Consider the following 24,670-nt stretch of genomic DNA (forward strand, 5'->3'; position numbering starts at 1 on the left):
AGCACCAATAAACTGCCACTGTTTAATCCTAGAGCAATGCACTTAACTGCTCAGATGTGAGGTAATGAGATAAACATGAGTTCCTCTGGATAATGGCATCTCCCATGTACAAAAGCGTCACGTATAGTGGACCCTCACCATATGAACACCCTGGTTTGTGAATTTTCAACTTATGCACCAAAATTTTGGAAGGTTTTTGCTTCACCTTGTGAAGCAGTTTTGGCGTTCCACCAAACAAGCCTGTCACGCATACTTTCGGTAGGTAGTTAAAAAATGCAACACTCAATATACCAAACCCAAATCTGTATTATACAAAACAGATACTGGGGTGCAGAAATTATGACTATTTACAAAACTAACTATTTACAACTATATACAAAAAAAATTTGGTGCAAATGTAAATGGATGCATTCTGGTACATGTGTGGATGGGTCACAAGTTCTGTATCCAAGTCATGTATACTGTATGCGGGAGTATTGTATCAGCCTCACCAGCTTTATAACCAATAAGTCAATCCAGGAGCACAATGGTGTAAAAACACTGTCCTGTGATACTGTCCCAATCAATCCAATTTTAATGTCTCCGCAAAGAAACAGAAGAACTCACAGTCTTAATGCGGAACCAAAACAACTGATGTGGCAATACATCGCATACATGCATACAGTGGCATGTAAAAAATTATACGCAGCTTTATAAAAATCCATTATGTGGTTGTGGTACATAACATTCAGTTTTGATTTTAAAGCAGTTGGTGCCAAGAGGAATCATGAATTAAGGTTAAGTGAGGTTTAATATTTATGTATTTTATATTGTATTTTTATTTACTTTGCTTTATATGCAAAAACTTTCTATAGCGTTGGAAATTGGTGATATTGGTAATATTTTTCGGGTGGCTGGAACTTAGCATATGCCTTAAGAACTCATCTCTGGAATAGATTAAATTTGCATACCTCTGTAAATAATTTGGATTAGCAGGGATTGATCAGCATGTTAAAGAGAGAAATTATTTTAATTTATGCTACCTCTTGCATGTCAGTTTTCCATTCTGGTATAAAAACAAGAATGGCTTCACTAAGCCTACAGTAATGACAATAATTATAGCCATAAAAAATGCCAGAGCAAAGGCATCCTCAGACGATGTGCAAGACATGACAAAGCACACCGTTTCTGCAATTGTTTGAATTAAAAATATCAGAAAATTTCCTGACACGATTTTTAAAGCCTTTTTCCTTGCACTGCTCATCCCATTACCATCCCTTTCCCTTGCTCCTGGCCCTGGTTTCCTCAGACTTCTGAGGAGAGAGAAACTAAAGACAAGGATCATGCTTAGAGTTATAATGTAAAGAATTACAAAAATACTATGAAGAAGATTTGTTAACATTTCAAAGAATAGAGTGCCACCTATGAATGAGTTTATCCACATAATACCCGAGACTGCTAAGCGATACTGTGTGGCTTTATACTTAATGAAGGTAAGTGGGTGGACAACTGCCAAGTAACGGTCGAAACACACACAGCACTGGAACAGGAAGCGGGAGGCCATGTAAGTGCCAGTAATATATATTATTGGAGAATAAAAGCAGAAGCTTTCAAAGTTCACATAACAGAGGATAAAGAGAGGAGCCAGCAGGGCAAAGAGGATTTCAACTGCAACTTGGTTCAGCGTGAAAACCAGTGATCCATCCAGTCCTCCAGCTCGAGTTAGGAGGATGATGACATAGACGTTTAGAGGAAACCCCACACAGAAGTTGATGTTCTCGAAGGACATAATAATGGGTGATGAAAGACCCTGAATTATTGGATGCAGTTTTGTTGTATTCATTTTCTTATAGGAAGGATACAGGTACAGATGACACCTGCAAAGGTACAGGGTTAATATTACAAGGGTGTGTTTGGAAAGTAGCACATGTAATGAAGTGCAATATAATGCTCTGTACCCCTTTTTTTCTCTCGCCAAAAATTGCACTTCAACATATGCATAATGTTTTTTTTTTTTTATAAATATATGGGTTGAATATTTGATCTACTTGTGTATAAGTTATATACATTATATATACTGTATATTAACACACATTGCTTTTTTCCTTTATCCTCTTTAAAAAGCACATGGCTATTTTTTTTTTTTAGCTTTACAGATCCATTAAAGCAGAAAGACAAAATAAATACAAACATACCTGTGAATAACTTGTTATTCTTGACATGAAGCTCTGTGCAATTGAAATGTGTAGAATGTTTACACACAGAGCATAAGTAATTCAGAGTTCTCTTACAAAATGGCTTTATATCTGATCCTTGTCATGTAGGAAAATCTCACACATGCAAATCAACATTTCAGTGATATCTGACATATCTATAAATGCTGACAGCAGAAACAAATCACCACAACTTGTGATTACAGTGTTTATGATTTACTGCACATTTATTAAATTAGCAAATTCTTTTTGTTTCACAAATTAGTGGGGCAATTAAATGGGTGAGGCCAGGTTTGGCTGAGGATAAGCATTCATCTAAGGGTTTCAACCATTAAGCCTGCATGTGAGAGTTTCAAGGCTCACGCTGTTGCCTCAGGGTTTTAAAGCTCAAGTACCTGACATGCTAACAGCTTGCTCATAAGTGGTTGCCTTGTTTGCCTACTTACACAGAGATATACATATATTCACTGGATTATAATCTTGGATTGTTCACAGGACATTGAATTCTGTCTGCCTGCCAGAATTCTTGCATTACAACTAAGCAGGGTGCTGATCTTGGCTTGTTTATGCATTGCTCCAGCAAGCATCTGGTCACCTCTACAGAAAGTTCTGCCTGTGTCTGCCTATTGTGTCTCGTCATTGCTTAATTTGCACCATTCATGTTTCTTAGTGCTGCTTTTTATAATCAAGACTAAATACTTGTTCTGGTATCTTTGCATTTGGATATTTTTCTTAATCTTTCTTGACAATTTCTTGAGGTTTGGAAAGTGCAAGAAAAAAAGACTTTATTTCAGTTACGCAGTGGGTAAGATAGGAGGGTGGAAATATGTAGTCAGGCTTTGTTGATAGATCAAGCTGTGTATCATCTTCATAACAATGAAAATGTACGCTGAATGCTCTAAAAATGTGACTAAGGAGAGAAAAAGATTAGAAACAAAAAAGGGCCTAGAACACAACCATGGGGAACACCACTATGACAGAGAGAGAAAGCCAGTTAACGATTTCACAAGTTTTTCCTTTTTTTTCATTATCTGCAACAGTAAAATGTCTTACTGTGAATATTGAGTAAGTGGGTTCTAGCCCATTTTTAGCTTTGTAGACAAGCATCAGTGTTTTTGTGTATTTGATGCAGGCAGATACAGGAAGCCAGGTGGTTTGGGAGAACATGGAAAAGTTTAAACCAAGATGTGGAGCTGCATTCTGGATCAGCTGCAGAGGCCGATTGGTCAACAAAGGCAGACCTTCCAGGAGTAAGTCACAGTTGTCCAGTCTTAAAATAGCAAGAGACTGAATAAGCATCTGAGTAGCCTCTGTTAAAAGAATTGGGCAAATTCTGCTGATGTTGTAAAAAAGCGAGTAAGGGTAAAGGACAGCTGATTGTCTAGAGTTATATCAAGACTGTGGGCAGTGACTGAAGAAATGATCCAATTGTTGTCCATGGTAAACGTCTAGACAGGAGGATGAATCACCTGGGATAAAAAGCAGTTTGGTTTTACTGAGATAGAGTTTCAGCTGCTGAGCTATCATCCAGAAAGAAATGCTTTGAGAAATGCTGAGATCTGGATGGAAACCTGAGTATCTGAAAAAGAAAAGAAGAAATAAGTTGTGTTTCATCAGCATAACAATGATATGAAAAGCTGTGTAAGAATATGACCTCACAAAGAGCCTGGCTATAGAAAAAGAACAGAAGAGGTCCAAGTATTAAGCCTTGTGGGCTACCACAGGAGAGTATGCATGGAACAGACGTCTAGACAGGAGGATGAATCCTCTACATGGTACTTCATATGACTGATCTTCTACAGTAGGTGGTATTACTAGCATAGCATTCTTTCATCTCAGAAATACAGCCAAGATAAGAAATATATTGTTAGTACATGATAGAGGAAAAAACAGTTCTTGCTTTTGTCACCTCTAGCTTGGACTACTGTAATGCCTTACTTTCTGGATGTTCCACTAAGTGCATAAACAAGCTCCCTGTCATGAATTCACCATCAAAAAGCCCTCACCAGAACCAGAAGTTAGGAGCACACCCATTCTGCATTGGCTCCCTGTGAAACTTTGCATTGGATTTAAAAACCTAATACTAACTCACAGCGTTTTATAATTCACCCTATCTACTTAGATCAAAGGATGCTGGCTGCTTGTCAGTACAATGTATTATAAAAACAACAGCAGGGGCAGAGCTTATTCTTACAAAATCCCATTGTTATCGAATAGCCTTCGAATTGATTCCTCAGACACAGGCTCAATGTTTAAGTCTAGGCTGAATTCCTTTTGTTTAGCCGAGATATATATTGTTTTTTATTAAGTCTTCTGTAAATAGATTTTTCTTAGGTAAAGGTAAAGATCAATGGGTATTTAGTTTTATGATTAACTGGTATGTTTGGATGCTGTCTTCCCCCATTTTCATTGATAACTCATGTTTGTTGACAGTGGAGTGACTGGTCACTTTATTTCCCTACTTTATCACAGCCAATTTGTATAACTTAAAAATCATTATTTTTGTGCGACTGAAAACCCTGTATACAAGGACCGCACAAGCAAATGAACATGTCTACAATGAAAATAAACCAGACATTGTGTACTTTTCATTTGAGTGATGGACTGTTGTTCCAATTTACATTAAAATTAAAATTACATAATAATACATAATAATATAATTATTATATAATTATAATTATATTATAATTAATAATATAAATAATAATATAATACATTAACATTAAAATTAGTTTGTTTTCTGGTTGTAATAATGTGTTAGACAGTTTTTAACCTAACTTCAACATTTGAAATGTTTTATTTTTTGTTTAATGCAGGACAATAATTTGGCTCAGTTACATCGGTTCGATGAGCATGGGATACTGATATTTGGAGGTTGATTAAGAAAATAGAAGCTCCTCACTTTTTCAAGTAGGGTTAAAAGAATTGTTGCAACTTGAATATATTAATCACTGCAGTAATTATCTAATTAAAGCCACTTTACAATTTTTATGAAATACCAAAAAGGTTTATACCAGTACATTTTGGCCATTGATTGAATATTGTGGTCCGATGCTAGCTGATGTTAGACAAAAAGACAACCTTCAGAGTAAAAAAAAATGCATTTCTCAGAAAGAGAAAGTGTGTTTATTATTGTTGCTTTCATACAGTATATGTGAAAGGATTATGGCTTTGAAATGACTCTCTAGAGAAGCACAGCAGCAGTCATCAGGACTCTCTCAGCCGCTTTTAACACAGCTGTCTAACCCGCCAACCCTAGCCAAATTATCCTTCTCCTCGCCAGCGCACAGGTCCAAAAAGCTGCTGGTTGTTTTGGCTTCAAACACCAAAAAAAAAAACACTCTGGATTTTAAAGATGCTATGAGCTTGGATTTTTTTCTCCTGCTGATATTTCATAACTTTTCAAAATCATCCCTCTTTTTTTTCTTTTTCATTATCTACAAGATACTATAGTTTTTTTCACACCTACTAATCCGTTTGCTGAGTGTGACTCTGACTGACATTGATTTCCTTTGGTTCATTTGGTTTAATTTGATGTCACAGTGCCCATGACAAAATAAATCAATATGAAAGGAAACATTGTCTAAAAGATGTATAGGGCTGAAAGGACAAAAGTCTTTTATTTTTTGGTTAGAAACATTACAAAGGAAATAAAAACAAAATAATAATAAAAAAAAAATTAAATAAAATAAGCCATTCCTTGATTGGAAAAATAAGCAGTCTGAATCATTTCAGTGTGTCATTTTTTGAATCCACTGAACACATGCAACATTTTTACTAATAAATAAATAATTGCTTCAAGCCAAAATTTGCAAAGTTGAAAAAAAGGTTTCATTCCATTCAAAAGTCAAATAAATAACAAGGTATTAGGTATGTTATTGAGCTGCTATAGCTGTTAACAGATAAAGCCTATAAACATGGCAGGGTCATGTGACCTACACTATGCTTTTTATCCCAGATGTCTCGTCTGGCAGCCGATAAAATATTTATCATCAGAGTGATTGGAGATTCCAATGCCACTCCTGATCCCAGGACAAATGTGTTCTTTTGCATCTCGGTACATTTAAAAGATAAATGAGGACATGCGGTGGTGAAAAATAACAGAGACTGTAAACAGGTCTGAATGAAAAGGATCTTCAATGAGGAAGTGAAGATGAGTAATATCGGAGGGTTTCAACAAATGAAATTGAAGGTGTTAATCATTCAGTAGGAACTTTGACTGGGGATGGTACTAAAACAGGGTCATGCCCTCGAATATTCAATGTTATCTTGGAAAAACTCATTAATAGAGATAACATTCTGTCCCCAAAAATTTCAATTTTAAACAAAGCGATGCATTTAAGCTCTAGTGATATACAACTGACTCCATTGTAGGACAGATAAAAGATAAAATTTTTGGATTTGAAATGTTTGTGTATTTTTGTATTTGTATACACCAATCAGCTATAACATACAGTGAAGTAAACAGCATCATTGATCAACTATATTCCAGTGAACTGCTGTTAGCATCATAGGCACCTAAGGTTCATCCATGCCTACGAGTAGCCTGTCTGGCCCGATCCCACAGAAAAGCCAACGCCACACAAACTCCTAAAGAAAGTCAGTGCTTACCACAATCAAAACGCAACAGACTACTCAGTGTATGATAGCCCACCATGGCCAAGGTTCACAGGTCAACCACCCCAAGGTTGTCACCCCGGCCTCCAAACTCCCCAGATCATAATCCAATTGAGCAATTCTGATCCACAGAAGCCACAGCCGCACAATCCACAGCACCCAAAGGATCCACTGCCAACATTCTGATGCGAGACGCCACATCACCATTTATAGTGCAGCCACCCCCTGAGGCGCCAGTTCCTCTCTGGTGGCACAAGAAGAACTCAACACCTAGGTGGTTCTAATGCCATGGCTGATTGGTATGTAGTTTTGTTTTAAATTAATAACAGTGCTAAAACTCACACTGGTGTTCATGTTACTTATCCCATAGAGAAACACTATTAATTAATTGTATTTATTATTGTATTAATTATATGAGGATTTGGTAATATATACTTTTAAATGCCAAATGTCAAGAAACAAGGGCATTGGTGGCTCAGTGGAAGGTTACTTGCCCACCAACCAAACTCCAGCCACTGCATGCATTGTTTGACCCAAGTACAGATAAAAACTGGTGTGTCATGTGAGTAAGGGCATTTTGTGTAAAACCTGTCCTGTGTGTGCGGATCAGATGGTTAGATGGACCCCTCAGTGGGAGCAGCTAAATGACTAACTTATGACTGATAATCTTGTGCAAACCACTTCACTTTTATTATTGATTTAAGAGCAAAAAAAAAATGCTTATAAGATTTTTATATTCATACTGAAACAGAAACAAAACAAATAAAAAATCCACAGATTTTAACACAAAGGGTTTCCATGTCTCTTAAAAATGCCCAGCCTGAAAACTTCAACATTGGAAAAAGACACTTTGACCTTTTTTCCCCCCTCTGTCCATGTTCATGTAAACAAGGTCTACTTCTGATGTATGAGCAATACCATTCTATTCAACCAACTTTCCGTCAAAGATCTTGACAAAATATTTTATAATAAGCCAGAACTACCTGTGTACACCTTGGACACCGTTCCCACTTTAAGCTTCTGGATGTTTGATACAACTGCAGTAATCTGATTTACTGAGCTAAATTTTTTCATCAGGTCAAACGATCCAAAAAAAAAAAGGTGAACAAAAATAAATAAATAAATCTTGGAAAGGTTGAACACAAAGAACCTGAGCATTTAGTTTTCAAAGGTCATGCTGTGGTGTCACATGGGTTCTTAAACAGAAGATTGTAATTGGCCAGAGGTGTGACTCAGAGCAGGATCTCTTCAGTGGAGTGTTGTTCCATCATGGTGTCTATTTTTGTGGGCAACAGAGAAACAGTACCTCTGCAAACTTCTGGACTTATTTAGTTTTTTTAAAAAGCAGCAGCAAATTTAATCTTATTTATTAACTAGATTTCATCTGATTCAGTATTTTTCCTGCATCCTCTTAAAAATCTAGTGTATTTAATAAATATATCCTTTATTGAATTGTTTAACGTGTACTGTAAAGTACGTTTAGGAATGATTACAGAGCTAACTTTTTCAATCATGACAAAGGCATACAACCGTAACCCCCCATCCCCCGACATCCTCACCTCTGCATTTTGTCTTCCCTGCCACTTTGCTGATAAAGTGCTCATTAAAAAGTCCTGTTATCTCTAGTCTGACACACTTCTCTCGACATGCCTGTCCGTCTTTCTGCTGGAGGGCTTTGGGAAGCCTGCATGACGATTGATTTTCACGGATCAGATAGCTGAAAATTAGACGCATCGGTGTGTTATCGATCTACACGTGATGTAACGCTGAAGGTTCGGTTTTAACTACAACGCATCCTGGATCTGCTTTCCGTCCTTTTCATAAACTATGTCTTTTAAAGTCCCTTCAGAGAGTCACACACTGTGCTGAATGACTTACCACAGTGGGATTCAGAACATTTTTTATGAATCTCTTCATTTGTTCACACTTTTGGAACCCACAGTGTGTGACGAATGAATCAAGAAAAATCAGCCTACACTAAAGGAATCAACTTTCCAAAGGAAGGATTGCGATTGTCTGAACATAAAGGAATAAGTCAAGGAAGAGGAATAAAATAGCCCTCATTTCCTTTTCTCATTTATTTAATCAATAAGCCATTAAAGTTTTTTCTTTCTGCAGCTGTAATAGAAAATCCGACAGAACTCTGGCCCCATGTGGTGTATGTCACTCAGAAAAAAATTATAATAATGGAATTTAATTTTAGGCAGCTGATTTATTTATTTTTAATTTATTTATTTTTTTTTTTTGTGTGGAGTTTTGCATTGTCTTTCTTGTTTTCCAATTAGATCTTCACAGCACATGACACTGAATAGACTTGACACGGATACCTTCATCTGAACAGTGACAGTGCTAATCAAGAGACTGACTTTTCTTATTGCGGCTTATATTCGATCATAAACATTTCATTTAAGAGTAAATTAATGACTTATGTAAGAATTTATATAAAGTTTCTTTTATATTTTATGTTTAAAAAATGATTATAAATGACTGATAAGTGGGTATTATTATTATTATTATTATTATTATTATTATTATTATCCATTTAATTTATATAGGTGCACTTCTAGTCACCCAAGGCCACTGTCCGAAAATTCAAACCCATAAAATTATTTTCGCCTGCAGCCTTACGTCATGTGTGATAAGCGTATAAATGGGTCTTAAGATGTGACTTAAATGTAGTTGGATAGTCTGTGTTACAGAGGAATTCCACAGATGAGAAGCAGTGCAGGTAAAGTCTCTAAAGCCCATGGTGTCCAAAGGGCATGTGAAATAAGGAGGAGCCTTAATGAGAAAGAGCGAAGAGTCCTAAAGAGGGTGTAGGACCTCTGATAGAGCAAGATTATGAAGTGCTTTAAAAACTTGGAGGAGAACTTTGAACACTATACCGTAAGTTAAAGATAATATGATGTGATGCCTAATGGTTATTTACAGTAAGTTATGATACAGGTACAGTAGCAGTATTTTGGATAAATTGCACCATCTGAGCGCACCTGAAAGACAAGGCCTTAGACAATGTCTCAAACTTTTGTCGCAAATGGCTCATAACTGCCTGAGTGATACCTCAGTAAAAATATTTATATATATTATATATTTATAACATCTAAAATATTTAGTTTTACCAGTGTCTGGGACTTTTTAGAGGTATGCTCAAAAGGTACACAGGTTGTGTGGTGCACCCAGATTTGATGCAGATGCTTAGACCTGTTCATCAGTGCTTGCAACTATATTTAAAAAATACAGTAATGATGTCATAGTTTACAGTATGTACTTTAATAGATAGACACAGTAGGTAAATAGATGGATACTCTATTGATCCCAAATTTGAAATCACTACTATTACACAGTATTTTTTAATCCTATTTTTAAAAGTCTATTATTTAAGTATGCCTGATCATTAAATCTGTCTAAACAAAAAAACAAGATGGCTATACAGACAAAATTAAATCCCCAAACTAGTAAATTATATGAATATACAAATAAATGTAAATAAAAATAAATCATGTGTTAAAACAAGTGTTATTGTAACATGTTTAACTCTAGATACATTGGTATATGACACTATTCTTACTTCAATTACACTGAAAGATAATAATATAATTATTCTGTTTTTCGAACCATTACATACTTTAAGCACGAGACTCTGAGCTGTTATTTTTACCAGGCGGCAGACTGAAAAGGGTGCCAGTACTTTTGAAAGTGGTGCTCTGCATGTTACTCATTGTATTATTTTTAATATGCATTATACTTATTAGTTATTTGCATTATAATTGGAGGAATGGCCTCATTGTCTGGAACATGTGAAGCTGAGTCGTGTGTATTAATAAGCCGGCACTGTTAGTGCCTCGAGCTCAGAATACACAACAAATATCAATTATTTATGAAGCATGAATTAATGTTTACAACTCAGTCACTTATTACAGTATGAATGAAAAAAATCAACACACAGCCGAGTGAGGCAGAGTGTCCTCTTCGAATGTATAATTAATTTCAGCAGTTTTTGTCAATACTACTAGTGATTACCAGTATTTTACTCAAAAAGAATAAGGAGGAATGAATGGGCTACTGTGCCATGGTCACTACAATACACTTAGAGATATTATTTTCCATCTATTATTTTTTCTTTATCCTTCTTGCATTCTCTAACATTTAAAAATCATTTATTTTTCTACATTTTTCACATATTTTTCTTATATTGTATATTCTGTATAGCTGTCCCATATTTTTCTTATATTGTATATTGGTTCTGTACAGTTATGTTATTTTATGTTATTTTATTTTAATTTTTAATTTTATTTCAATCTTCTTAGTTAAATTTCCCTTCTTTCATTTTTTATATATATTTACTTCCTATTCTTTAGTTTTGGATTTTAAGGTCTTTTATCATAAGGTCAGGAGCAGTCGTCTAAGCATTTCACTGCATATTGTACTGTGTATGAGAAAAATAAAATTTGAATTTGAAATGATAATGATGAGAAATGATTTATAGTTGCATCTATATTTGTTTGTTTATTTGTTTATTTATCCATTGATTGATTATCATTATTATTTTATAGTACATTAGAGCTTGCCTAGTTATACAAAAAAAAGACTCTGTGATTTCACATGACCTCTGATGGCTTTAATCACATCATTGGGGTGTCCAGTTCATGTGTGCCTTATGCTCTTAGAATCGTTTCTTAGTAGCTTTTCACAACTTCAATAAAGTCATGACCTTTATCCATCACTCTGAATCCAATCTTTATAATTTCTAGCTAACTGAAGATTTATTTTTATTTTTTATAATGAGTTGTTATGGACACACAGCTGTTTAGTCCTAATCCTGTAAGTTCACATCAAATCATGTGTGCGTGTGTGTGTGTGTGTGTCTGTGTGTGTGTGTGTGTGTGTGTGTTTATATAAATACGTATGTGTGTATAGAAATGCTCTTGCTTTCACTATTTAAACATCAGTCTGATTTATACTAGCTTTTTATTTATTTATTTATTTATAAAAAGTAGGATTTTTATTTGTATTGTTATAAAACCAGTAATAACTGTTATAATACCAAATTTTTTATTATAATACCAGTAATTACAGTTATAGAACCAGTAATTATTGTTATAATACCAGTAATTATTGTTATAATACCAGTAATTATTGTTATAATACCAGTAATTATTGTTATAATATAACAATAATTCAGTAATTATTGTTATAATATCAGTAATCATTGTTATAATATCAGTATTTATTGAGACTATGATACTAAGGCACCAGGTCGGACATTCCTAAATCTACTGTACTGTACTGTATAGAAGTAACGTGTTTAATGTGTAACTCGTAAAAGCGGTAAAAGACTTTTATGTTGACACACTTCCGGGTTGCACACGGCACTGCTGTGACGTTTTACCTGGAAGTTCTCGTAGAATCTCGCGAGTGTTCGCTAGTTCCTTTTCAGAGTGTAGGTGAGTAAAACAGCAGGTTTCTGCTTCTCTAATGTTTCACTTTTCAGGAACACTTTATAATCTTTTTCATTTCTTTACAGTCATGACGGAGTTTTAGACCTAACCACAACACAAGTTTTACATTTAAACAGTGTGTTTGGAGCAAAAGTGGTTTTTATTTATTATGCAGGAGTAAACACTTTCAAAGTTGCTGAGTGTATCCAACAAATTACACGTTTTATTATTATTATGATAAAATGTTATGTATTATCTTTAACATGCATGTACATCACTGCACCCTGATTTACTTACAGAGACACTGACACTGCTATTGTAAAGCCTGCACAGTCACGTGATTCTCTCAATCATTAACAGTCACAAAAATAAAAGATTTGTAAGTGTGTTGTTTTTTATTATTTATGTTTGTAAATTATTTAAAATAATAGATTCAAATAATCCTGTATATACTACTACTGCTAATAACAACAACAACAACAACAATAATAATAATAACAACAACAACAACAACACCAGCAGCATATTTATAATAATAATAATAAAAATAGTTATTATAATAATAATAATAATAATAGTAATAGTAGTAATAGTAATAATAATAATAATAATAATAATAATAATAAAAATAATAATAAATAACAGCATAATAATAATAATAATAATAATAATAATAATAATTATTATTATAATTATTATTATCATTATTATTAATTTCCCATGTTTATAGACACAGGTCAGGATTTTGTTCTCATTTTGGGACAAACAACAATGTCCCCAAATCCTTTAAATCCTGTTGGGTTTAAATGTACAAACTTTATATATAAGTGTTGTATATCATCAAATAATTTATTTATAATTTAGAACAAAATGTTTTACTTTCCCCTTTTTATTCTTTTAAGTACATTCTTTAAATAATTAAGTATGTGCTAATATTTAAAAAAATGTTTTTTATAAAGCACTTAATTTTTAATTAATTTAATTACACATTTTAATTTACTTCTGATGAAAGGTAAAATTCCTTACACACACACACACACACACACACACACACACACACACACTCCTAATAATGCTCAGGTCATTTTTTCTAAACATTATTATTCATTAATGTAATGAATAGTTTTTTAAGGTTCCCGGTCCTCTGAATGAGGAAGACTGACTTCATAAAGTAACTTTTTATTTGAGTTTATAATATTAATTTGCATTAATATGACATTATATTTATTTATACATTAACACAGTGCCCTTTCACCCATCCATTCTGCAGGTGTGTGTGGGTGTGTTTGTGTGTGTGTGTGTAAGAGAGAGAGAGAGAGAGAGTAATGGGTCGGCTGGATGGAAAAGTGATCGTGTTGTCTGCGGCTGCGCAGGGAATCGGCCGAGCTGCTGCTCTGGTGTGTATGTTCTTCCTCATCAGTGAGTGTCAGGGGTCCAAGCACCAGATTTTATTTTTTTAATTAAATGGATTTAATTGGTTATTTAAACTTATTTCGCTAATAAATTAATTAGAGTCATTTGATGAGATCTCCTTTAAAGAACACAAATAACACTGTGAGGTTTCACAAAACTCTGGTTGGTTTAAATAAAAATAAAAAAAAAACAGAGAAATTAGCTATTTAAGAGAAGAGCCCTGAGGCAAATTGACTGATTTACTATATCAGGTCAGGGTTTTAAGCACCATTTATAATAAATATAATGCTGCTGAAAACATATATATATATATATATATATATATATATATATATATATATATATATATATATATATATATATGTATATAGTATATATATAATGTTTTCAGCAGCATTATACTTGCGTTTGTATAAATGTACATATTTGTCATTTTAAAACCAAAAAAAGCTAGTATTTTATATAATGTTTAACTTTTGATGCTAAACATTGAGCATGGTACATATTTTTGTATTAAAATGTACAACAAAATCTTTCTGGACCAAGGTACATAGAGATATAGACTAGTGAGGCTTAGCTGGGTGTCCAGGCCAAAAGGTTCATTTCAGTGTACTGCCACCTAGTGGACAAATTTTGTGTAGCAAACAGACCTTAAAATCACAGATAGAACAATTGGTATAGACATTTATTTGTGTGTGTGTCTAAACTGCGATTGAGAATGTTTTAGCAATTTATTGCAGCAGTTACCTTACTGGAAGATATTCCAAATGTTCCCAAATAGGGAAAGGCATTTTTTTTCTTAGCAGCTCCGTTTGGAAATAATTGTTGTTTAATAATTGTCTTGCTACTAATGAAAAAAGACAAGTAAGACATCCATGTGAACGAGGCTCTACTTAAACCAGTCACATGATTCCGGCCATGAAGCGAGACTTTATTACAGCCTACCACTGTCCTTGACCCAAGACTCTGAGCTTCAGTGTCGTTTAAAAAAAAAATTATTCAGGTTATATACACATACTCCGGAATTGATGTAGAGATTGGCAATAATTTAAGTATTTTTTTTTTTTTTTGGAAATATTTTTGAGGTGATAAATATAATATATAATATGTTATATGTGTAATTTTTACATATTTTATTTATGTGTCGGCACACACTTATTACTCTTCTCCCCTAGGAATCATTGTGCAATCGATTGATTATATCCCTGAAACTTTGGACCGTTTCACGTCCCGCAGTTCTGAGACGACCCACACGTATGTTACACAGTTCCGTGCGGCTCGTTTGGGAATGATGTGCTATGACTGTTTTTTTGTTTTGTTTTCTTTGTTTCTGTAGGCTTTTGCAAAAGAAGGAGCTCAGGTCATTGCCACAGACATCAACGGAGGGAAACTCAAAGAACTGGATGGAACTCCAGGTAGTGCAGTGACCCCATCTAGTGACACACTGAAGCCAGGATTTAAATCATGTATTTTATGTTTTTAATTTTTATTAGTTTGGTTTAGAGTTTGGTCAAAAATTATTTTTTGGAATACAAATATATATATTATATTTATCACTTTCATAATATATTTATGTAAGGGATGTTTGATATAATATTATAATTGAAATGCTTATTTTATTACAATTTTAAAAATCATTGTTTCTATTATTGTTTATTCCAAATAATTTATCATAAGTGTTATGATAAATTATGGCTCTCCATACCGCACCACGAGATGTTATACAGTAGTATTAATAAGAGCCTTAACGCTGGGCTTCAGTTGAATAGGAGGCTGTGAGAGTGCTTATGACACACACGGGAAAACCTTTCCGTTTGGAGATTATTAATTAATGAACAAAAAGAAACAAAAGATAACTGAAAACACAAAATAAAGGTCCGCCGGCTGCCCGATAACAAACGAGGCTCTAAAAACTAAAAATAAAACTTGTGATCCTCTCGGATATATTCAATGTCTGGAACTGACAAAAATTTATAATAAAATTATCTATTTCTTTATTTTTTTTTAACTTTTATTTTCTTTTATGTTGAAATTAAACATTTAATAATTAATTAAAATGGAATTTAAACAGTAAATATTTAAAATACAGTTTGGATTTTGTTTATAATTTTAATATTATATTTAAATGTGTAAACCTGTTTTTTTTTTTTTATTATAATTCAGGAATCAGGACTAAGGTGCTTGATGTGACTAAGAAGGACCAAGTGGAAGCTCTGGCTAAAGACTTGGAGCGGGTTGATGTGCTGTTTAATGTAGCGGGGTAACTAATTTAATTTCAGCTCTGTAACTTTTATTCAGTCTTCTATAGGACTATTAAACCAGCAGCACTCTAATAATAAAAATAAATAAATTAAATTAAATAAATAATCTGGAATAAGAAATCACCACTGTGCGTTGAATTAGTTGTAATATTTATGTTTAGGAATTATCTTATAAGGAAGGCCTTCACCTAGAGTCAGGTTAGGAACGTAGGCAGGTCAGAGTAGAACCTATATTACAAGAAGAACATGGTTTGGATGGCAGCTTATGTTGCTCCAAAATGTCAACATATTGTTTTGCATTAAAGTGCACTCACAGAAACGTAATTTACCCATCCCATGAGCACTGGCACACCACAAGGCTTTGTATGATTTAGTTAATTTAAGGCTGGTCTGGGGTGAATGATCTGCCCCCCTAGAGCAGACAGGGCTGCTTAAAAGCTGAACAGGGGCAGCTTTGTGGTTCTGGGGCTTGAATCCCTGAACTTCTGATCAGTAACTCAGAACCACAACCCTCTGAGCCACCAGTACCCCTAGTGGTGGTACTAGCAATAGAAATTATAGTAATAGTAGTAGTTGCAGCAATGATGGTAGCAGTAGTAGTATTACTACTGTACTGGCTGTATTAATAGTGTTATTAGTGGTGACAATAATAATAATAATAATAATAATAATAATAATAATAATACATTGTTTTTATAAGGGCCTTTGAAGCACCCAAGGTCACTAAAGTTTATATGCTAACTTAAACTAGTACCAGTATCACCAGTTTTACTGGTAGTAGTAGTGGTATCAATAGTAATGGAAGTCACCGTAAATTTTTTAATCAAATTTAAATTTTATTTGTCACATACACAGTCATACACAGTACGATATGCAGTAAAATGCTTAGACAACTGCTCGTGACCTTAAAATAAAAGACTATGAATAGAAAATAAATATGAAAAATAAAATAGAAGGTAAATCTAACTAAGAAAGAATAAAATAAAATATAAAAATAAAATAAAATAAAATAACTGTACAACAAAAATACACAATATAGAAAATATATGAAAAAATATGGAACAATAAGAAAAACAGCTGTACAAAGGAGATATAGATTTATGGTAATTAAAAATGGTAATGTCCAGGGTTGTGCAATCCTCATATTTAATGTGTCTTGTGCGTGCAAATATGCTTAAAAGTGATTTATTTAAAGTGGCTTGTGATAGAGTGATTTAACTAATGACCACGAAAGTGTAGTTGTGCAGTGGCCACTAGTGTAAACGAATGTCCAGAGTGAGTGTAAAAACCATATGTGAAATCCTGTGCTAGTGCTAGTGATGATGGTTGTTGAGTAGTTTCTTGGTTTATCCACCCTTCAGGTTTGTTCATCATGGTACAATACTGGACTGTGAGGAGTCAGACTGGGACTTCACCATGAACCTGAATGTACGCAGCATGTACCTGATGATCAGAGCCTTCCTGCCCAAGGTGACTTATCTTTACAGTCGCAACTTTAAGCTTCAATTACAAAATATGTCAAAATACTGTAGATCTAGCTAGCATCATGTGTAAATGCGCTAAAACATAAAAGAAAAAAAAGAGAAATGGATTAAGTATCTAACCTTTACAATTGATTACTTTGCAGTTTTCAGTTTCCCCAGGTTAAAAATAATAAGGAAATATCTTAGTAATAGAACTAAAAAATGCTAGCTTGTCATGTGAAATCTAGTTTTTTTTTTTATTATATATATTAAAATTTTTTGATTAAATAGGAGCTCCATAATGTTACTGCATTTTTTTATGTTTCCATGCACGCACAGATGTTGGCTCACAAGTCGGGGAACATCATTAATATGGCGTCTGTGGCGTCAAGCATCAAAGGCAGGAATACATCTTTATTGTGATTTAGCATTTTTTGTATTATATATCTGTAGAATTACTGAATATACTTGCTAATATAATATAAGTATGTGTGTGTGTGTAGGTGTGGTGAACAGGTGTGTGTACAGCACATCTAAAGCAGCAGTGATTGGTCTCACCAAGTCTGTAGCTGCAGATTTTCTTGATCGGGGGATTCGCTGTAACTGCATCTGCCCTGGTACACTGTTTAAACCTTATACCTTTTAATATATATTCTTTATATATTCACACAGGGTCACCATCAGAGCCAGCAGTAAACAATACTTCAATTAAATTTACCTTTAATATTTTAATTCATCCTTTTTTTTTTTGCTTTCTTGAGTTTTTCCTTTTTTTCTCTCTCTCACTACAGGAACTGTGGACACTCCATCACTCAGAGAACGAATCCAGGCCAGACCTGATCCTGAACAGGTACTTAAGTCTAAAGACTAAACATTAAAAATTGATTTAGAATTTTTTTTAATAGACATGATTTTTCTTTTATTTTAATGTTTATTTACATATACAGTATATAAGTATCTAAATATTTAGTATTTACATATGAAGTTTGGACACACTTTCTAATTCCAAGGTCTTTCCTATTAAAAAAAAAAAAATGCTAAAGGTTGATAGTTGATATTGAACGGTAACTGCTAGTTATGATTTGTAAAGCCTTTATACCGGCTCTAATCTGAGGTTCTGGTTGTTAAGTGGTGATTTCTAAGGCTGGTGACTCTAAATGAACTTCTCCTCTGCAGCAGAGCTCAGTTTTTGTCTTGCTTTTCTAGGATGGTCTTCATAACAGCCATTTTCATCATGGTACTTGAGGGAAGGAGATAAATTACTCTGATGTTGTACATTTGTTCCCCTCAAGGACAAGACCAGTTCCAAAAAATATAGGAAGTCCTAAATTGCCAGTTACTACTGGCAACAACCTGGCATAGGGTGTCAGTGTATACTCTTAAAAAGCCTAAATTGAGAGGCCATGGAAATAGTCTGATGGCTATGTTCATGACTCATGTGACTCATAGTTCTGTTACCCTGAAGTCATCCATGTGGATAAAAAAAATACCCCAGTTTGAGCTGCCACTAGAGTTTTTCAATTAAGCTAAATTTTATTTATATGGTTGTTTTAACAATGGACATTGTCACAACACAGCTTTACATAAAAATATTTTTTTAAAAATGGATATTTATTAGAGTATGGTATATTCGTTTTTTCCCTGATGAGCAAGCCAGGGGTGACAGTAGGTAAAACTTTATGAGATGGTAAAAGGAAGAAACCTTGAAAGAAGCCAGGCTCAATATTAAACCCATCATCATTTGTATGATAGCAGATAACTGTGTTCTGTTCAGTTAAAGTTTGGTTATATAACAGGAAAGGTCTTCAAGTTGACATAATGTCCCCTTCATTGATGGAGGCTCAGGTATAAAACTATTCATGACTATTTCAGTTCTTAAGCTATTGCACAACTGTAGAAAAACTGCCCACATCAGCACAGTCCAAGGTCATCTTCATGGTTATAGAGTGGAACCGCCTTCAGTCACCTCATGCATCCCCAATCTAGGCCCATTTTCAGCAGCAGTTCAGACGGGTCCAGAAGGCAACAGGGGTCGAGGTCACTGATAATACAGGTGTGCCATGAGAGTCTCTAGAACTGTACTGATAACAAAACTGCCTTGTGATGTTATCCTCAGAAATGATGTTCTCACCTTTTCTGAAAGGGATCTCCAAGAATAGAACTTTTTACCAGTTCCTAGGAAGGATGGCTTGTTATGAGTATGCTTGGGTTTCTGTTTCTTTAAGTTAAATGAAGCTTCTCAGTTTGATCCTTACTTAGTGCCATGCATATACAGCCTCCTGGATTGAGCATGCGAGTCTTTAACACTCTTGCTCAGTGCAAAGGGCATTAGCAGATTCAAGGTGCCTTAGAGAAGTCATCCAAGACCTACACTGCATACTCCTTAACACTGGGCCTTCCTTCTTGTTTTGTTCATGTCCTTCAGGACGGTGGGGACTGTAGTACTGCATTTCTGGGAAACGTAGCAATCTTCTGTCATACCATAAAAAACCTACAATAATTGCCAGAGAAGATTCAAAAAACTGGTTTGATCCTAAATGTCCAAACATTCAAATGAGCCAAGAAGAAAATATAGTATTTGAACTACCACATCTTTTTGAGTCATACCCAAAAGTCTCTGGTTCACAACCATAATCTTGCTCAATTGTTGATTTCACCTTTCCTTGTGCACTGATCCGCAGTCATGGTGCTGGTGTGGGGTTGTATGTTGGGAGTTGGGCTCCGCATACCAAGACATTTTGGACAGTTTCATGCGTAGAAACAGTTTGGAGATTTCCCCTTCCTGTTCCAACATTACTGCAACGTCCATAAAGAAATGAATGAGCGAGCTTGGTGTGGAAGAACTTGACTGGCCTGCATAGAGTCCTGACAGAACCAGATAGAACATCTTTGGGATGAATTAGAGCCGGGCCTTCGTGTCTGACATCAGTGTTTGTGAAAATCCTTCCTAACAGAGTTAAAGTTGTTTTAGATGCAAAGGGCCAACATCATATTAAATACTATGGATTAAGAATTGGATCATACTTCCAATATTTATATGCATGTTCATATGCATGTAAAGGCAGAAGAGCAATTACTTTTGGAAATGAAGTAAAGCCTCCTTATTTGTTGTATTTCAGGCATTTAAGGACTTTATGGCGAGGCAGAAGATCGGCAGGATGTGCACTGCAGAGGAAGTGGCTCATCTGTGTGTTTATCTCGCCTCTGATGAGGTCAGTTTTAACAGATTAAATTAGCTGATTTACTGTATTATTATTTTTTTTTGTTAAAATAACAATAGTACTATACCATGTTTGACACTTGTTTCAACATTGTATTTGTTATTATGTATCATCATAATGTAATGTAATTATATGTCAGGCTTAAAGAAGTCTCATGTAGTGTATGTTTTTTATGTTTTATTGGAATCCGCTTAAGCAGTATAAATACGTAAGCTTATTCATGTATTTTGTTGTTGTTTTTAATGCTAATGTAATTATTCTATCTATGAACTGAAATGAATGTATTGTATGCTTGTGCAGTCAGGCTACGTGACTGGAGCTGAACACGTCATCGATGGAGGATGGAGTCTGTGATTATACGACTGGGATGGAAAGCTGCAGTAAAATTTCCTGCATAATGAGGGAAATAAATCATATAATCAGAAAACGATATATTCCTGTCATCGATATGATTTCAAATATCATGTTTTATTACGAATTAAATTTAACAAATTTTTATGAACATGGTTTACTCTTAAGATTTTTTTTAACTATTCATTTTTGATTTCACAAGTAAAAAAGAAAAAAAAAAATTCTTGTTTAAAAGGGATCCTCTAATTAAAGGCCGGTTGTCTGAAGTGGTGATTTTTTAAAAAATAAATAAAATTGCTTAAAATTGTAATTCCTCTTTGCCTTTATTTATTGATCCTGATGGGAAATTAATCACTTTGGATGAATAGTAGTTTGATTATGCTGAGATGTGTGCATGTCAATTTAAGTTGACAAGCTGAAATGCAGTGGCGCCCAAATTTTTTTATTGATTTAGCATCATTACTACTAGTATAAAATAAAGGCATGACTCACATCGCATCCAGTCAATCAGCTCTGCTTTCTGGAGCCGGTTGTTGAAGAAGTGCTGGAAAAGCACTGAGTGTAGGCTCGGCCATGATCACTTGACGGCTGCTTAATTAGAAGATCAGGTCGATCTGGTCCAAGCTCTTTTAACTTTTTTTCTTCCTTTCTCCGAACGCCTTGCAAAGGGGTATTTTAGCAAATAAATTACAGAATTTTCTTTCAAATTTAGCTGGCTTCCCCATCAATTACTATTCAATACATTAACTAACAATCTTCTGACTGTCAATAAGACTCGTTGAGAATGGTCCATCAACAACAAAAGAACTAAAGTGGGCGGGTCCGGGACGCACAGTGCTGCTTCCCAAGGATGATTTGAAAAAAATCCAATTAGAGCTCAGCCTCACATAACATTCTTTTAAAAAATTTATGTGCCTACATAAACACTCATCTGTCCGGTGCCCTGCGTAAACGAACACACATAAACGTACCAATTGCGCAAGTTCTCCCACTTCCCACTGCGCTGCCAGGGACTTAAATCCTGCAGTGCCAGGCATGTCCCCTTGCTTAAGCATGTACATGTCCAGGCCCATCTGAACTTTGCTAGAGAGCATTTGGAAGATCCAGAAGAGTATTGGGAGAATGCCATAAGGTCAGATGAAACCAAAATAGAACTTTTTGGTAAAATCTCAACTTGTCGTGTTTGGAGAAGAAAGAACGCTGAATTGCATCCAAAGAACACCATACCTAGTGTAAAGCATGGGGGTGGAAACATCATGCTTTGGGGCTGTTTTTTCTGGAAACAGGAGTGAGGCACTTAATGAACTGTACCAGCTAATCACTGAGCATCAGACAGCTCACTTAAACGCTTTTCTTATCTTGGCTGGGGACTATTCATGTAGACCTAAAAAGTCTATTTCCAAAAATACAAAAACACATAGACTTTTCCACATGAGAAAACAATACACTGGTCCTTGTCTACACAGCTCAGAAAGGAGCTTACTACCACCACAATCCCCAACATCTCTCTCTTATTTTAATGACTCTTACCCAGTTGCACTTACTCCTATCATTATAAAGCACTTTGAATGGCTAATCGTGCCACAATTTAAGTCTGCGCTCCCTTCCTCCCTAAAGCTCTTCCAGTTTGCTTATTGGTTCAATCGCTCAACCAATGATGCCATTACTACTGTCCTCCACTCAGCACTCACCTACTTGAAAAACAAAGACCCGTATGTTAGAATGCTGTTCATTGACTTTAGCTCAGCATTCAACACGATCATTCCACAAAACTGATCCAGCTGGGGTTCAACACCTCTCTGTGCAACTGGCTGCAGGACATTCTGTCTGGCAGACTTTAGGCAGTATGAGTTAGCAATAACACTTCCAGCACCATCTCTGAGCACAGAGCCCTCTGCAGGGATGTGTGCTGAGCCCCCTCCTTTTCATGCTGTTGACTCATGACTGCACACCATCTCACAACTCCAACCTCTTCATTAGGGGAGATGAACCGACAAAAGACAGAACAAAAAAAAAAAAAAAACAAGTGTTGAGCTACTTAAGCCATGACCTGGATCATCTCTTGATCTAAACCCAACAGAAAACTATGTTGAACTATGATGAGGAAGGTATTAGCAGTCAAGAAACCATCTTGTGTACATGATCTTCAGCAAGTAACCAAGTTGGTATGGATTGAGCGAGTAACACCAGAGTACTGCAGACCAGTTTCTGATTCATACAAAGAACTTTGTAGATATCGGTTGTTGTATAGTAATTCTACTGTATTACAGGAAATAGCAAATAATTCTTTTTTTCTTAATAGTCATTTTTTTATGAGAATGTCATTAAAACTTGTGCATTTGGCAAACACTGTATGCATTGTATAAACACTATAAGAAGTAGTAAGTGAAAAGAATAAAAAAGAAAGTGAGATTAAGAATAATATAAACATTTGTTTATTGTACTGTATTACGTCAGTGTATAAGTATGGTGGACATATGGTCATGCTCGCATATTAGCCTTGTAGCTTTTTTGTTTTAAAAAAAATTATACAATTTAAAACAATTATTAATTAGGTAAATATGTGAAATTTCTATGTGTAATATATATTTAAATAATATGAATAATATATTTAAAAAAGAAGCAATCAAAAAACAAAGTTTTTGAAACTAAAACAACAAAACAAAACAATTTGCAAATCTTAGTTTTAAATAAAAAGGATGTGTGTATCCAGTAAAAACACTTTGCAAATGATCATTTAATTAAGTCTAGTTTCATAGTACGTTTAGTGGTTATTATCAGGCTCTTTTCCCACTTTTGATGCTGTTAAGACTAAATGTCTAGAAGTCTCGTTATTCACAAAAAAATAAATGAATCAATGTGATTCATTGATTATAATTAGTTTTGTTCAATTTTGATGTAAGTACAAAATTAGTAAGCATAAAGTGAGCTGTTTGTTTATATTTTTTGGTTGTTTCACTCACTCATCTTCTATACCGCTTTATTCTGTATTCAGGGTCGCGGGGTCCTGGACCCTATCCCAGGGCACGAGGCAGGGTACAGCCTGGACAGGGTGCCAATCCATCGCAGAGCACACAGACACTATGGACAATTTGAGAACACCAATCAACCTAGCCTACATGTCTTTAGACTGTGGGAGGAAACCGGAGTACCCAGAGGAAACCCACCAAGCACGGGGGGAACATGCAAACTCCAAGCACACCGGAACAGGAATCGAACCCGGACCCTGGAGGTGCAAGGCGACAGTGCTAACCACTACTGCTTTATTATTATTTGAAAATAAATTATTTTAAAAATCTTTTCAAAAAAAGATTTTTAAGAAAAAAAGAAATGAAGAAATGATACATATTATTATAATCAGTATTATCTGGTGTCAGATTTGCGATGACCGCGGTGTCTGACTACAGCATCCATTACCACTACACATTTTTACTTTACACTCCAGGTCATATAATCATAAACACCTGAAAACATTTACAATGAGTCACTATACTGTCATGTGTACAGTAGCTGTCTTATAAATTATAAAATATTCAAGTTTACTTTATGCTCATCTCATCTCTGTTCATCATACACATAGTCTCTTTGCTCACATCTCTTTAACCCAAATGAAATGTCTGCCTTAATCAATATTAAGTACTTTCAGGCAAATTGCCAATATCCAATATTAATAATATATATTTTTTCATTGCTTCCTGAAATGTTTGCTATACA

General features: G+C 34.7%; 1 protein-coding gene across 2 annotated transcripts in view; it reads left to right on the forward strand.

The window, feature by feature from the left end:
• Nucleotides 1-21,266, forward strand: part of bdh2 (3-hydroxybutyrate dehydrogenase, type 2) — a 45,831-nt gene extending 24,565 nt beyond the window's left edge. Inside the window, exons 2-10 of one of the 2 annotated variants that reach the window (XM_053480075.1) lie at nt 13,552-13,644; nt 14,997-15,075; nt 15,824-15,920; nt 17,283-17,391; nt 17,724-17,784; nt 17,888-18,001; nt 18,176-18,234; nt 20,504-20,596; nt 20,906-21,266. In XM_053480075.1, the coding sequence (XP_053336050.1) occupies nt 13,573-13,644; nt 14,997-15,075; nt 15,824-15,920; nt 17,283-17,391; nt 17,724-17,784; nt 17,888-18,001; nt 18,176-18,234; nt 20,504-20,596; nt 20,906-20,959 (738 nt within the window). In that variant the 5' untranslated portion in view covers nt 13,552-13,572 and the 3' untranslated portion in view covers nt 20,960-21,266. Of the gene's footprint in view, nt 1-13,517; nt 13,645-14,996; nt 15,076-15,823; nt 15,921-17,282; nt 17,392-17,723; nt 17,785-17,887; nt 18,002-18,175; nt 18,235-20,503; nt 20,597-20,905 lie in introns of those variants that run through there. The other variant, XM_053480074.1, reaches the window with a different exon arrangement.
• Nucleotides 21,267-24,670: the final 3,404 nt, after the last annotated feature.

This window comes from Clarias gariepinus, chromosome 20 (genome assembly GCF_024256425.1).
Source record: "Clarias gariepinus isolate MV-2021 ecotype Netherlands chromosome 20, CGAR_prim_01v2, whole genome shotgun sequence".
In the NCBI taxonomy this organism is placed as follows: Eukaryota; Metazoa; Chordata; class Actinopteri; order Siluriformes; family Clariidae; genus Clarias; species Clarias gariepinus.